The following is a 16,309-nucleotide window of genomic DNA, read 5'->3' on the forward strand; positions in this document are numbered from 1 at the left end:
TTGCGAAGCTTACTGACAAAAAATTTGGTTTGGATTCTTTTCCTATAAAAGCATGTGTTTCCCCTTATTCTAGACTCTAGAGAAATCTGCCACTGATTACAATTTTTATTTAGTAAAGAATGACATGATTATTATTTTTTTTTAAAATCCCTTTACAAGTTACATTTAATGTTGTGGAACGCCCATGAAATGAGTTAGTTCCTCTTATCACTTACTTTATTACAGCTATAAACAGTCCTTCCCTCACCAGTCTTTCTTTTTTCTTTCTCCTGAGACCACAAAGCACAACATAGTCTCTCCTGAGCAGCTTTACCACCGACTGTTACAAAGCGCTTACGCCGGGGACTCCTTTCACGACGATTATACTTTTTCTTTGCTAAATTACAACAGATCTTTTGAAATAATGTTTATCATTAGTGTTCGATTATACAGTGTATCCGTCATACAAGTCCCTTTACCAGAGAAACAATAATGCATTGATAACAGACGAGTGCATGAATACAAACCCGCGATTCGCCTTACAGCCAGCGCTACTTTCAGAGCTGCCGTTAAAATGAATCGGCACCTTCGGAGAATTTAACAGCGCTCCAGTGGAAAAAGGTATGAGCGCCTAGCTTATGATGTATTATATGTCAGTTGTTCTTTTCTATAGAAATGGAACATTTGATCACTTGAGCCACAACTTGGGGAAAAAAAAAATCAATCCAACTGCATCCTACACATCGTTAAAGTCTGATGGAGGTTTGTTATATGTCGTGATCTAAAACTGACAGTTCAAGTGGCGTTGTTTATGTAATGGCCAAATCATGGCGCTTTATCCGATAACGATATTTTATTGATGATATCTAAATATAATAAAACGTCGTGGAGGCGTGGACGAGCGCCGGGTTTGTGAATGGAGGGCGGAGCCGGAGAAGGCGAGTGGTAAGGAGTGCACCTGTGGGGAATGTTGGACTAATGAATGTTCTCTGTTTCAGTGAAACGAGGTGAGAATACGAGAGAGACAGAGAGAGAGAGAGAGAGAGAGAGAGAGCGAGAGCGAGAAAGAGAGACACGCGCCTCGAGAGAGCGAGAAAGCACTGAGAGAGTGCGTGTGTGTAAATAAAACAAACCCGAGAACGAGAGAAAAATATTAAAGCGTGAGAGAGTGTGGCAAGCCTGCCTCTATCTTCCGTCTCCTTGCCACCTTTAAAAAGTGTCACAAACGTGTTAACCTATCTGTTATAATCACGATAAAACAATAACTGACTGTCACTGTAAAGTAGAAAAATATTATTTACACCGTCAACCACTTTCATAAATACAATAAATTGAATATTGCAAAACCATTTGGATGATCATGGATAGTTTTACACAACATTCTCCACATTCTTCATCTGAATTTCTGCTGCTACAAGAAGCACAGGCTTTCTCCATTACAGATCAGAAACCAGTTCCTATACATACTCTTAACTTGAAATTTCTGAATGGATTGCACCATCACTCCAGTACAGTACGCCGCTCTCTACTAAAACTTGAAATAGGGCAAACGTGTCTTCTGATCTGTAAGCGTTTACATTATGCATTCCAATGGAATGAGAATTAATTAGCTGCCTAATCAGGTTGAACTCACGTGACACAATCCAACCGGTTTTCCCGCGATGCGATGTGCAAGGGCGAGTCTCCGTGCACGTTGACCGTGTTAAGATCGCACTTGGCACTCAGAAGAACGTCAGCGATCTCCACACAGCCGGAGAAAGCTGCCCAGTGCAAACAGATATTTTCCTCCTACCAAGATAAAAACACCACACTATGAAATAATGCCCCAACATAACCAACATAACAGTCAGGACATAAGATCTCTAAAGGCCAGTAGAGGGGTGCTTTAGCTGTGCTGTAAGTTGGGAAAAAACCCCCCCAAAAAAACAAGATCCAGTGAGAAATCAAATGATCCCAAATGTAATTGATCAGCCAAGACGATTGGTGTACATCATTTGTTTCTTAAATAGGAACATTGAGAAGCTATGTATACTCATTCGATAGCATGATAAACCTTTTAAAAAAAAAGAAAATAAATAAAAATAAAGAACAAAGTGATTCTGGTCGTCCAACATGGCTGTTGCATAACAGTAAAATACTAAGTGTGTAAATGTGATTTTTTTTCCCCTCAGATTTGAAGACCCACACTGACCTTGTCTCTGATGTTGGGATCGGCATTTTTAGATAGCAGCAGCTTGACCAGTTCGACGTGTTTGTACTCTGTCGCCCAAATCATTGCTGTCCAGCCACCGTCGTCCTGCAGACAAGAGGATAACTGCAGGACTGGAGATCCCCAGCTACAAGTCTAAAGACTAGAACCTGATGACATGACTACGGTGGGAAATGCACAAACATTGATCCCCTCTTTACCTGACAGTTAATGTCCACAAGGCCTGTAAACAGCAAGTGTTTTACGATATTAAAATGTCCAGCCTTAGCAGCAAGGTGGAGACACGTAGAGCCTTCAGCATCCTAAAGCCATGGGAGATTGAAAAGAAGAGTTTTATGTTTTTATTCAAAATGTTTCAATCAATAAGAAACATGCCGGTCAAGGTCAGCAGGCATACAGATACAGAGACAGAATAGATACAGACAGACATGGATATGCAGACAGATATATAGGAAGAAAGAGACAGACAGATAGGCAAACATGGAGAGACAGAGAAAGACAGACAGTTAAACAGTTAGACATACATACAGACAGACAGATAGATGGACAGAGAGATACATAGACATAGATGGACTGACTGACAGACAGACAGACAGACAGACAGACAGACAGACAGATATAGATGGACAGACAGACAATACATAGACATAGATGGACAGACAGAGAGGCAGATAGACAAACAGACAGGGACAGATAGATAGATATAGATGGACAGATGGGTAGATAGGTAAACAGACAAGTAGACAGACAGACAGATAGATACATAGATAGATAGATGGACAGATACATAGACAGACAGACAAAGACAGACAGATAGTTAGACAAACTGACAGAGAGACAGATACATAGACAATAGATGGACAAATAGGTAGACAAGTAGACAGTTAGAGAGAGAGAGACAGACAGTGCTATAATATTAAACTGCATGGTGTAGCTTGGGGACCTTGTTGGAAACGATGGCTCCAGCTCTCAGTAGGTAGCGTACTGTATCCAGCTGATGGTTCTCACAGGCCTCCATCAGAGGTGTGCGCTGGTCCTCATCACATATGTCCAGGTTGGCACCGGCCTGACACGCAAACATAAACAACCTCATCTTTTAAACATGTAAATAAAACCCTGGATGGGTAAGGTTAAAGCATGTGGTTACTAATGCACTAATGCTGACCTGGACCAACATGTGGCAGACCTCTTGATGTCCGGCCTCAGCTGCTACATGAAGCGGCGTACGTTTGCTCTGGCTCTCCATTTTAAAGTTTGGGTCAATTCCATCCACTGAAAAATCAGAGAGAAACATCTGCATCATAACGGTGATCAGTGTGAAGGGTGTAAAAGGCTACGTGGCTGAGTAAGAGGACAGCATCTTACCGAGCATCATTAAGACTTTCTGCAGCTCCCCCTGCTTAGCAGAGATGTACAGCTGTTTAGGGTGAAAGCGAAGCTTCTTGGGCCTGAAAAGGAGAAATTCAACAGGCATTAGGTCAATCATGAATATATACCTCATTATGAATAATATGAGAGCAAAACTATTATCCGCCTCATATAATTTAGCCAAACATGGCACGAGCGCAATACTTAATTGCAAATTAAAAATCGTGTGACAGGCAGAGTTTAAGTTAGTCTATTTTTCTTACTTCTCTGCATCCAGTGCCAACAAAATGGTTTCCAGAGTCTCCTTAGGAGGTGTTATAGGGGGTCCGGCAACAGCTCCTGCACCCACGTGTTCCGGCCTGCTGGCTTCTGGGGTGAGTGATCCATTCCCAGCTTCAGAAGGTTTGGATAAAGTGCTGTCTGCTCTCCCTTCTCCCGGTAACGAGAGGCGAGACAGCCTAAAAATCATACACACGTTGGGCACCATTTATCAATATGCAAGTAAATGTTTTTAGAGGTCACACCAAACTAAAAATGCTGTGTTTTTTCCACACATAAATACCAATCACCCTTACATTACATAAGCTCTTTCCAGGGCACAGCGCATTTACATTTAGTATTGCCCACAAGCCTCCGTAAAAGGCAAAGCTCACAAACCTGAAAATATCTAAATAACGACTAACCAGTGAAAGATCACCTCCTCAGCACGGAATGTGCTAAATCTTCCAGTAATGCAGCTCAACAAGTACAGCTCACACTAACGTTTTCTTCATTTATAGGGTGCTATTTCTTTTGTCCTAATTGAATGGTTAGTCTTATTAGTCTTCATTTATACATTTGTTTTTGATCGTTTCATACCAGTAATGCATTTTTCACACGAAACTTCACACGTTTTCATTAAATTCATGTCTCATGTAAATAAATACGTGATCTAAACTTGGTAGCGTAGTCCATATATAAATACGCGTTAGCTCGAGCCAATTATACGATTTGAAGCCACTAGCAAGTCTGGTATGTAAATTTATACAAATTCAGGAGCTCCTGTAAAATGCGAACATTTTTCAGAAGTGGATTTTCATGAATCCCACTTTTTGTGTGTGTGTGTAAAAGCTCCGGCAAGTGATCGTCTAATAAATTCCTTCGTATCCAGGCTGATAAATGATGTCCATAAATTGAAGCTTTTAGAACTGCCTAGTCATTAGGTTTCTGTTCAAATGATGCATTTACTTGAAGCAAATGCCTAAAAAGGTAGGAAAATGTGTAGCATTAACTACTTTAATAAACTTTGCTTAGGCACATGTAAAGGTATCAGCTCTAACTGAAATCAAACAATCAGCAGGTTGATAAGGATCAGATACCTTACATCACCACCACCAACACCCGATTGGTGTTTGATAAAGGATTTACATCTAATGAACGCTAAACACCGTTTTAAAGTGCACATGTATACCCATACCCTCCGGTGGTGGTGTCTGCCTTGCCCTCTGAAGTCACCGGGGTGCTGGGGCTCTGGCTCTGGGGCACTGTAGAGGTGGTGTCTGCTTTGGCGATGGTGACCTCTTTGGCCTTGCTGACCTCCTCACCGCAGTGTGGGCAGAAGCTCTGACCTTTCAGTACTGACGCGCAGTGACTATGAAAGCGGTGAGAGATGTTCACCTCTGGCTGGCACTCCATGAAGGTTCCCTACATTACGGTAGACCGTGGTGATTTCATGAACGTTATTTAACCTCCTTGAGAGATCTCAGACAACAGCAGGGAAATGAAGAAACGATCACCTACAGCTGAAAGCTACAGGCACACTCACCGCCCTACAGAAGTAGCCACAGCCAGGGCAGCACTGATGTTTGATCATTCCTGTGCGATGCTCCTCACACAGCACCAGTAGCTGCACAGAGTTCGACGGCCTCATCATCTCGTGCTTCAGCACTGCGCTTTGACACCGACTCAGCTACATGGGAACACAGATGGAGTGTACTCTGATCATGCGGCCCAAATGTAAAGCCTTTTTACTGTTTATGCGCACCTCTGACACCTCTAGATCACATCATTACGGATAGAAATTCATACATACGGTATAAGTTAGCTACTCACATTGCTTGCACTGCATGTTCTCACCTGTCCATCCACACTCTCGGTTGCCATGCACTTCCTGTCAGCCAGAGTGAGGATCTCTCGGCTCTTGGGTGTCTCTATGCGGCAGCTACACAGCGGAAGCTCCTGCACCATGTCCGCCGATGAACTCTGTGCTGTGCTAGAGGCTTCTAAACGACACACAACACAGCCCTCATTTAAGAGAAGCTATCCAAGTTTATCTACAGTTTACAATTAGCTCTTTTACATGGAAATGCTTAAAAAGCTTTCAAATCATTTCATTATTAAATAATAGAAGTATTTACATTAAATGTTCTACAAACAAAAATGTCAAACATGCCTCCTAACTAAATTTGACAGGACATTCAATTAGCTGACATCCTTAATGCTTCATATAGAAACTTTAGTGGAGGACAAAATAAAATATATGAAAACATATGATTATGGGAGGTATATTCTATCTAGCCTTATTTACAAGGTATTAGACTGGCGAACAAATGATGGTATCTTGGGGTAGAAAAAAATATCCCTTGAACACAGGTAGTGGTATTTATCACCACCAGGGGGCATCCTTTCATCTTTGTTCTGAGAGCGTTCCACTGATGAGTCATCATCAGCATGGGAAGAATATCTAAAAATCGTGACAGTATTTTCAACTTACGATTAGGACAAAACAAAGGAAAAACCGGTCCACTTGGAATTCAAATGTCCTCAGCCTAGTTCAGTATATGGTGTCAAATCGGCAAACACCGTCAATTCTCACCAGTGCTTTCTGTGTTTAGCAAGGCATCCTGGGCTTTCAGGTTAAGCGACTCCAATGGAACCTCTGTGTACTCTTTGTCCTGGTCAGCAGGAGAAGTGAGAGGAGCAGTAGTTTGGGCTGGAATCTCTAATTGAGTCTGGGCATTCATGCCTAAAAGTGGAAGATCAAAGACAGAGAGAACTCAACACCATTCTAGAACAATTCAGGGAAAATACCAGACTCAACCCTAGTTCAGTTTAGTGTCAGCCATAATCAGTCTCTGGTTGGAACTAAAGCATTCGAGCGGTGCTTTTTGGCTGGAGGGTAGTACCCCTAGCATGAGGATTGGTGATCACTGGCTTAGAATACCTTCATCTAGCACAAGGATTTAACCCCTTACAACCTGGAACTCAAGCATCATGTTGCGAGTTAAGAAGAAGAAGAAGCCTTTATTTGTCACATATACATTACTGCACAGTGAAATTGTTTTTTCGCATATCCCAGCTTGTCAGGAAGTTGGGGTCAGAGCGCAGGGTCAGCCATGATACAGCGCCCCTGGAGCAGAGAGGGTTAAGGGCCTTGCTCAAGGGCCCAACAGTGGCAGCTTGGCGATGCTGGGGCTTGAACCCCCCGACCTTCTGATCAGTCTTAACCGTTGAGCCACCACTGCCCATGGCCTCTTCTTTGACTATCGCCCTTCTTACCTGGTCACTGACTTGTGGCGGACAGCTTTCTCTAGGCAGAGTCATGGTTGTGCCACACCTTTGCCGGAAAGCCTTTTGGAGACTCCTCCGAAAAACTGTTGGAACGGCAAGGCCAATTCATTTCTTTGTGCTATACACCAAAGACATTTGGGTTCGAGATCAAAAGATATACATGATACGTGAGTTTAGGATATCAGCTTTTATTTCCTCGTATTTACATCTGGATGTATTACACAACATAAAACATAGAACCGTTTGTATCAGACCACCCAATTTTAAGGTGAGTAAAAATACAGGAACAGATAAGTCTTGAAGTAAATTCAAGCAAATAACACTTAATATTTGGTTGCATATCCCTTGCTTGCATTGACTGCATAAAGCCTGCGACTCACTGACATCATCACATTGTTGGTTTCTTCTTTTGTGATGCTTTTCCAGGCTTTTACCTTTCAGATGTTGCTTGTTTCGGGGGTTTCTTCCTCCGCTTTTCCCCCCGATGAAGTCCGTTGTTGAGTTGGCATAGTGTTTTGGATCATTGTCTTGCTGCATGAAGTTCCTCCCGATTAATTTGGAGGCGTTTCTTAGTAAATTTGTAGGAAAAATATACCTGTAAACTTCTGAATTCTTTCTGCTGCTACCATCATGAGTTACATCATCAATAAAGATTAGTGACCCTGTTCCAGAAACAGCCATACATGCCCAAGCCATGACACTACCTCCACCATGTTTCACAGATGAGCTTGTATATTTTGGATCACAGGCAGATCTTTTCTTTCCCCACATGTTGGCCTTTCCATCACTTTGGTAGAGGTTCATCTTGGTTCCAGAACTTTTGTGGCACATCTCTGTATTTCTTTGCAAATTCCAATCTGGCTTTCTGATTCTTACTGCTGATGAGTGGTTTTTGCATCTTGTGGTATGGCCTCTAGATTTCTGCTCTCAAAGTCTTCTTCAAATGGTGGATTGTGATACCTTCACCCCTGCCCTGTGGAGTTTGGTGACGTCACTTCACAGGTTTCTGTCATCAGCTGTTGTTTTCCTTGGTTGACCCATTCGGTGTCTGTTGTTCAATACACCAGTGGTTTCTTTCTTTTTCAGGACATTCCAATTGTTATATTGGCTATACCCAATGTTTGTGCAATACCTCTGATTTTCCCCTCATCTGTCAGCTTCAAAATGGCTTGCTTTTCTCCCATAGCTCTCTGATCTTCATGTTGGCTTATCCTTTTTAACAACAAATGCAGTCTTCACAGGTGATACTGAAGGCTGAAACCAAGAGTAGATGTTCAGCGCTATTTATTGTTTAAACAACCAATCTAACAGGACACACCTGGGTAACAAAAAACACCTGTCAGTCACATGTTGCAATATTTTTGCTTGCCTAAAATAATTGGGTGGTCTGATACAGAATGTGCCATGTTCTAGGCCATTTAATACATCGACATATAAATACCAGGAAATAGAAGCTGAAATTCTAAACTCTCTTCACATATTTTGATCTCAAACCCAAATGTCTTCAGTCTACAGCAAAAACAAATAAATTGGCCTTGCCGTTCCAATAGCATCGTATGTGGAAAAAGGTTCTCGTATCATAGGAGACCAAAACTGAACTTATTTACCCTTGGTAAAAAAAACAGCTACATTTGGTGGAAACCCAACATTGCGTTTCACCTTGAGAGCACAATCCTCACAGTAAAGCATGGTGGTGGTAGGATCATGTTGAGAGTTAAACTTGGCTTCACTGACTTTTCATGGACAGCCTCCTCTTAGCACACTTGCGCTAGTGCCATATTCTCCCTGTTTTTCAGTAATGGATTTAATGGTGCTCTGAGGGATGTTGAAAGCTTGGGATATTTTAAATAACTAAACCCTAATTGAACTTTGTTCTTGGTTTTTCCTGATGCTGTTTGTTTAGGGATGTTCTCTAGCAAACTCTGGAACAGGTGTATTTATATTGACATCACGTGACACTTTAACCGTACACAGATGGACTCCATTCAAACAATTATGTTACTTTTGAGGCTTGACACTTACAGTGCCCTCCACTAATATTGGCACTGTACTTACAGATATAACTCTACCTGAAATTTCCATGGACTTTGTCTTAAACTTCTTTTTACGTTTTCTGGCAGGCCGGAGCCAAGGGCTGTCTGCCTTGGCCTTCTTTTTCACCTTCTTCTTTAAGCTGGATTCAGAACTCTGAGGAAGACAAAATTCATTTTAAACAAAGTCGACCCTATTCCTTAACTAATAGCTCACTATAAGACTGCATTTTAACTTAGACCCGTGTTGTGCCTTTAAAAACTTGACCAGTCGTGAACTAGGTATTAATAGCATACAAAAAGACAAAAAAGGAGTAGACCACTGCCGTACTAGTTTAATGAATTCTTTTATGAGTTCTATACTGACAGGAAATACTGTAGGGCTTGGAAACTGCTCGACTGGTTCGGAAGAACAACTTTAGATCTTTAGATGAAAGGATGCCTGGTGTGCTCACCAAGTCTGACTCATCTTCTTCCCCTTCCTCTTCTGCAGTCTCCTCAGACTCGTGCTCCTCTCCAAGCTAAATCATACGTGAACATACATACATACATTTTCTTAATTAATCCTTTTCATGGTCAACGTTTGAAATTTGATATGTATATATAGTTCTGAAAATAATAATCCGGCTTTCCTGAACTGAAACGTTTCTCCTCATGCCAGAACGCAAAACTGTTTCTCTTTTGCATACATCTCACTCACGAGTCAAGTTCTAGCATTTAAAATTACGGCAAACGTGACAATTGAGAAACAGGCATTTAAAGATTAAATTTCAATTCCATGGAAATACACCCTGCCTACCTCGACGTTTATAACCCATTTAATATTTATAACCTCTTCACTCCACTGATCATTGTCCATGCTAACATCAGTGGGGAAATAATCACTGATTAATTCAGTAAATTGAATTCCTTTGGCAAAAATGATGACGCATAGCTATCCAACAACTTTATCAAATCTGACATTCGTTGTGTGAAGACAAAAAAAAAAAAAAAAAAAAAAAAAATCACACTTAAAAGTACAGTGAGGGTTTAAACAACCTTATGCAGACTGGCTTTACTAGTGTTTGTTAAACTGGCTCCATACACATCGTAACCTTTGCAGGCGGACAGCCAAGGCAAGGTTAGAAATTAGACTAAAATAAAAGCATGTCCCTTTGGTAAAAAAATAATTATGTTTTCACTATGTATATTACTAGTAGAAAATCCTTCGGTCAATTTGGTGGTGAGGAAGGCCAGATCTGTCTTCTTCTATTCCTTCTACTTAAGCAGTTGTGTGATCTTTATAAACCTTAATGCTAACTATTAGTACAGCCAGCAATACTGTTTAGGTTATAAGAAGAAGACTTGGCTTAGCCGACATCCACATTTTCCCTCTCACATATTCTACATTTCTGCAGGCTGGTGAGGAAAAATAAGTCCACACCTGTGGGATTGAAGCCAGTCTGCTGTCCTCCTGAGATGCTTCGGCCATTTCTTTTCCGGTCATCTCTTCTTCATCTTCGGAATCGTCGTCCGACTCTGATTCGTCAGACTCGTTCTCTGCTCGATCCCCGTTCACCTGCACAATCTCTTTTGGCTGCTGCAGAGCAACAGATTGCAAAGAGACTTGTTAAACTTGCCCAAAAGTCCATGGGAGCTCAGAAGCACCTAATGGCTACATCCATCAACAAAATAACTCCAAGACTACAAGACAAAGCACAAGCAGGGGCCAAGACAAAAATAACCAAAGCTTCAAGATGCATCAAGGTTCTATGTAGAGATGGTGTGTCTGGAATGCTGACCTCAGGAGTGGCCGGAGACTGGGGCACACGCTGGAACATCTCCAGAACCGTGCGCTGCTTTAGCACTTTGGTCTTCTTCTTGGGAACAAGGCTGTATGTTCCCATCTTTCTCTTCTTCTTCCTCAACACAGATGCTATTGAGTAAGCAAAAGTCTGCAGTCAAATACTAACACATCACCAAATGCAAATAAACAAGTTTGAAGATATGGTGTGTGTCATGTACGGTTATTTATTTTATTTTTTTCCCCCACCAGAGTACTATACAGTCAGCTCTATTAGTACTGGCACCCTTCAAAACAATTTACTAAAAGCTTTTTTCCCCCTCAGAGACAATGTAATATTTGAAATAACTGTTAAAACAGAGCCTTGATAATCTTATTTCGGTTTAATAATTGTTTCTTTTAATATTTCAGACTTTATCCAAGGTTGCTCACATGTAAACTCCCTTAATCATTTATCACAATATGGAAAACCAAAAAGCTTTCAAATTTGCAAAAAAAAAAAAAAAAAAAAAAAAAAAAAAAAAGACAGATGGCTGTCGACATCCACAATCTGGTAATGGACAGAAAAAAACAATTCCATTAGGCCCAATCAGAGACATAAAAAGTTTCAAAAGTCTAAAGAAGAGAATGCATTAGCATACACCTTCCCAGTGAGGACAGCGGTGAACACGACATTTTCAGTATGTACATTGAATATCTATCAAATTGCAAGGGGATCCCCTTTGCAAAGTTTTCTTCAAGTCATTCCACAGGATTTTGATAGGATTTAGATCTGTGATCGGACTAGGCCATTCCTCTGTTGACTTGGATTTGTGTCTCGAGTCTTCATTATGCTGGAAGGTGAACATTTTCTTCATTTTCAACTGTCTAACAGAGGCCTGTAGGTTTTATGACCAAATAGATTGGTATTTGGAGCCATCCATGATTCCCACTATCTTGAGCCCCAGTTCCAGCTGACGAGAAGGAGCCCCATAGCAGGATGCTGCCACCACCATGCTTCAGCGTGGGTATGGTGTTATTTGGGCAAGGTCTTGTTTTTGTGCCAAACAGATTTTTTAGAATTATGCCCAAAGTCTTCTGCCTTGGGCTCATCAAACAGTAACACATTTCGTCATGTTTTGTCAAAACGTAGGCAGGTTGGATGTTTTTTCTCATGAGAACACGCGCTACCCCATAGCCCAGACATGAAGAATACGAAAGATTGTTGTCACATGCAGGGTGACCAGTACTTGCGAGACATTCCTGCACCAGCTCCTTTAATGTTACCCACGGTCTCTTGGCACCCTCCCTGATGAATTTTCCTCTTGTCCATTTGTCAATTTTGGAGGGACATCCTGTTCTTGGTAATGTCAACGAGGATGCTCATTTTCTCTACATGTTGATGATGGCCTTCATGGTGTCCAATGGTATAGCTAACGTTTTCAAAATTCGTTTGTACCCCTCTCCTGATCTCCGAAAAGGTATTCGGTCCAAAAGGACCGAATACCTTTTGACAATGAGATCCCGTACATACATGCTTTATAAGGGCTTCTTGGACCAAGAAGGACCCAAGCCCGGGGCGGCTGTGGCTCAGACGGTAGAGCGGGTTGTCCACTAATCGTAGAGTTGGCGGTTCGATTCCCGGCCCACGGCGGTTCGATTCCCGGCCCACATGACTCCACATGCCGAAGTGCCCTTCGGCAAGACACAGCAACCCCAAGTTGCTCCCGATGACAAGTTAGCGCCTTGCATGGCAGCTCTGCTACCATTGGTGTGTGAGCGAGTGTGTGAATGGGTGAATCCTACAGTAAAAGCTGAACTTTATTTGGGGTTAATTAGAATCACTCAGATCTGGTCAATTCCCAACCACCACCATATCACGTGAAATCTACCGACAGGGGAATGTGGGGCTAACCGGTGCTTCCTCCTAATACAAGTGAAGTCAAACCTCTGCATCTTTTTGAACTGCTGCTCACGCAGCTTCACAAGGCAATTTAACACATTGGGAGAAATGCTGCATGCACTCACAGATGTTGCGTTTGGCTAGTAGGGGACAGAGAGAATATGCCATCCCCCTACCTTGGGAGCATGGCCAATTTTGCTCTCTTGGACTCCCGGTCATGGACGACTGTGGAATTGTCGGATTCAAACTCGATCTCCAGACGATACGGTGGACGTTTTTCTGTTGCGCCCCTCGGGAGCCAGAATCATTTCATTGATTACAGGTGTACGAAAATAACATTTGAACATGTACTTAGTTAATTCTGAGCACAAACCCATGCTGGAATATAAACGGGTGCGTACACTTACGCAACTAGATAACTGCAAGCGTTTTCTTTTTCCCTGTAAAACATGTCCGTTCGTTTTTCACCTGAATTTTGTTGGTTGTTATATCAGCGGTGTGTAGATGTTTTATATCCACCGTACTTTAAATGAGTTTTAACTGTAAAAGACAAGTCCACATACACAAACCTACAATTACAACGGAAATGGAAATAGTCTGTCTGGAGGAGTGGTCCAAGATCTATTTCAGGAAGCGACTCAGTGCTGTTATTCTATCCGAGCCTTCACTAAATATTAATGGTGTTGGTGGTGGCAATACTAAAACAACTCTTTCTGAAAGCTTTCTGTATTTGTGCAAAAATTAAAACTGTACATTGTCCCCCAAAAGATTACGGTCAAAATATCGTTTGCTGCATGTTATTTGTTTCGGTCAATTTTCACGAAGGGTGCCAATATTTCCAGAGCTCATAGAATAAGGGTCAAGCGTGGCTGCCATATTGAAAACTGATAAGAATATGGCAAATTAGTATGCAACCTGTGTGTGTCTTGGCTGGTGTGGCGATTGGTGCTGGTGTGGCATCGGTTTGCTTCTGAGGTAGCTGGTTCTGAGTGGGAGGAGCTTGCACAGGCGGTTGAGCTTCTGATCTGTCCACACTCTCACCTTTCACCACGCTTGGCTCTTTTATTTCCCTGTTTAAAACCTACAGAGATCAAATGCATCACTTTAACTCTGGATTTACATCACAATAAAATCAGATGACTGTTAAATTACCCTGTGTTTACACTAGTAAATCTCTCTTGTGGCTTGTAGTTTGGGCGTTTTGTGACTGCTACTGTTGTTGCTTGTGGGTGTGCATTGACGAGAGATACAGTAGTACCTATATATAAACTTCTAAAGCTAACTAGGTAAAACAGTAATTAAATAATGCACTTATCAGTGCTTCACTGGCAGATGAAGCAGTACAAGCTAAATGGACTAGCTATGTGTACTCTCCAGATACACCAAGACAAGATGAGGTGTTAGGTGTTTCTTCCATTGGTGTGTGTCAAACAGTAAATGGGAACTAATTACACCTAGGAACTAAAGTTGTGAGTAGGGAACTGAAGAAACATTGGACCACGCATGCTGTAGGACTGGTCCGAGGAACGAATTTGGATTGGTCGATATAATCGTGACATATCTAATTTGCATAGAATTGAGAAAATACAAATGTCACCTGTCATGTTGTTGATTCATTGCCTGCCACTGAAATCTCTATGCGTTGCACATCAGTTCTACAGATCTTGGGTTCATAATAGTACTGACTCAATGAAGAATGGCTTGTTTCAATATTTGCTCTCTGAATCTTTATCCACCTCAAGTTTCAAATTGTGAGTTGAACCACACATTACCTTTAGTGCGTGATTCGAGGCTGGCCTGGACATGGTCTTGCGTGCTCGGTGTACCGTCACACGTGGAGGCGTGTTCGTAGCAGTGCCGTTTTTAGTCTCGTTTTCCAAGCGCCCCTCTGCCAGACTGGGCCCTGTGCTTGTGTTAGTCCTTAAAGCTCCCTGGCCCTGGGTTTGAGATGTAGATGAAAGAGGGAGTGTTTTAGCTGCGTACCCTACGGGTGAAGATCCCTTAGGGGACCAGTTAGTCCTGTGTTGGGTAGCCGGCGAGTCATCCTGGGCTTTACTGAGAATATATCCGTTACTGCCCACTGTGGAGCCGTGAGGAGGATCGGTTTCCGAGAGTCCATTCTCCACGGCATGTGATTGGGTGGATGCCCTTTGGACATCGAGGTCCTGCTGAGCTTTGTCGGGTTCTGTGCTCTTAAAGGTCCCATTCAGCTCTTCTGCTGCTTTCAAAGGTTCTAGTCGCCTAATCGAGGGCTCCTCAAGGCCTAAAACGACAAAACGGTAAGTTGTACATGGATAGAACGCAAAAAATACGGATCAAATAATAATCACGGTGTTATAGAGACGGACAATAAAATCAAAATTGAAATGACCTTCTCCTGCTTCGTTGTGCGAGTCTTTCATACTCTCAGTCTTCATTGGTTCTCTCTTCCCTGTGATCCCTTTGACCAAACCAGCAGGCTGAAAAAACAACATAATTAGGATTAAAATGGCACAAGACTTACTAAATACACTCAAATACGTTTTAAAAACAAACCTATTGTATCTGCAATGCTTTGTAGGTCCTAATAGCCTACATGGTATCAAATGTAGCTGTTATGCCACACAGAACAATATGTGCAAATGCTGCAGTTTCGAAGAAAGATTCTCAAAATCAAATCGTCTTGTCCCCATCAAATAGTATGTACCACGACCAGCTCTCTGATTCGCTCGTCATATACATTTCAAAAACATCTTATTTTATCAGACTGCATGAGATTAAGAAGGGGAAAAACATGGAGTCACTAGCTCATCTTTTGGGAATGCGTCTCAACAACACAACACCACAACAGGGGCTTTGATTGGCTGGCAAAGACTCCATTGGAATAGTGAATCCTTTTACAGCTGGGTTGTTAAGAAATATGCCGAGTGCAAACGATCATGAGAGATTTGTACACCCCATGAGAACTAATCAAGAACCTCAGTCCCAATTCCACGTAAATGGGGAGGGAAAAAAACCCCCAGGAAAGAGATTATGTGGATGCATGATTAGCCGTGTTTCCTTTATGTTTCCTACTGAAACATGAGCAAACAGAAAGTGAAGACTTGATAAAATCAGGTCTCCTCAGACCCACCATTAACATCTCTCAACTTTCCCTCACGTTCATCCTACCTTCCTCACACTCTCTCCTTCAATTTTAGTTGCCCCTGTTGTATTGAATAATTGCATTTGGCCTCTGGCCCAGTTACTGTAGAGAGTCCCAGCTGCTCAGCCAACCCTGCACTGAGAAAGTGCTTCATCTCCAGAGCTGGTATGGTTCTTGCCCAAAGTCCTGAATGCACAAATGATAAAACCAGCACTACTACAACAAATACTTCCTTCTTTTTTACATGCAACGTGCAAGGCGTTTGACCAGAAAGTCTGATCTTCCCGGTCAATGTGCTCTGACTCAAATCAAAAATCTTCTATATTAAAAAAAAACAAAAAAAACAAAAAAACAGCAGTGAACCTTTTTATACCCCACTGTGAAG

At 41.9% G+C, this 16,309-nt stretch overlaps 1 protein-coding gene across 6 annotated transcripts in view; it reads right to left on the reverse strand.

Moving 5' to 3' along the window:
* The window catches only part of ehmt1b (euchromatic histone-lysine N-methyltransferase 1b), a 38,996-nt gene that overhangs the window by 7,238 nt on the left and 15,449 nt on the right, over nucleotides 1-16,309 (reverse strand). For all 6 annotated transcript variants that reach the window (XM_053649050.1, XM_053649049.1, XM_053649047.1 and 3 more), the window contains 18 exons: nucleotides 15,172-15,259; nucleotides 14,573-15,063; nucleotides 13,716-13,881; nucleotides 10,917-11,050; nucleotides 10,559-10,714; nucleotides 9,591-9,656; nucleotides 9,175-9,292; nucleotides 6,411-6,560; nucleotides 5,648-5,817; nucleotides 5,361-5,504; nucleotides 5,013-5,239; nucleotides 3,820-4,014; nucleotides 3,554-3,636; nucleotides 3,354-3,460; nucleotides 3,132-3,254; nucleotides 2,389-2,490; nucleotides 2,171-2,275; nucleotides 1,613-1,767 (listed from right to left, as the gene is read on the reverse strand). In XM_053649050.1, coding sequence (XP_053505025.1) covers nucleotides 1,613-1,767; nucleotides 2,171-2,275; nucleotides 2,389-2,490; nucleotides 3,132-3,254; nucleotides 3,354-3,460; nucleotides 3,554-3,636; nucleotides 3,820-4,014; nucleotides 5,013-5,239; nucleotides 5,361-5,504; nucleotides 5,648-5,817; nucleotides 6,411-6,560; nucleotides 9,175-9,292; nucleotides 9,591-9,656; nucleotides 10,559-10,714; nucleotides 10,917-11,050; nucleotides 13,716-13,881; nucleotides 14,573-15,063; nucleotides 15,172-15,217 — 2,738 coding nt within the window. In that variant the 5' untranslated portion in view covers nucleotides 15,218-15,259. The remainder of the gene's footprint in view (nucleotides 1-1,612; nucleotides 1,768-2,170; nucleotides 2,276-2,388; nucleotides 2,491-3,131; nucleotides 3,255-3,353; nucleotides 3,461-3,553; nucleotides 3,637-3,819; nucleotides 4,015-5,012; nucleotides 5,240-5,360; nucleotides 5,505-5,647; nucleotides 5,818-6,410; nucleotides 6,561-9,174; nucleotides 9,293-9,590; nucleotides 9,657-10,558; nucleotides 10,715-10,916; nucleotides 11,051-13,715; nucleotides 13,882-14,572; nucleotides 15,064-15,171; nucleotides 15,260-16,309) is intronic.

The sequence above is a fragment of the Ictalurus furcatus genome, chromosome 18 (genome assembly GCF_023375685.1).
Source record: "Ictalurus furcatus strain D&B chromosome 18, Billie_1.0, whole genome shotgun sequence".
Classification (NCBI taxonomy): Eukaryota; Metazoa; Chordata; class Actinopteri; order Siluriformes; family Ictaluridae; genus Ictalurus; species Ictalurus furcatus.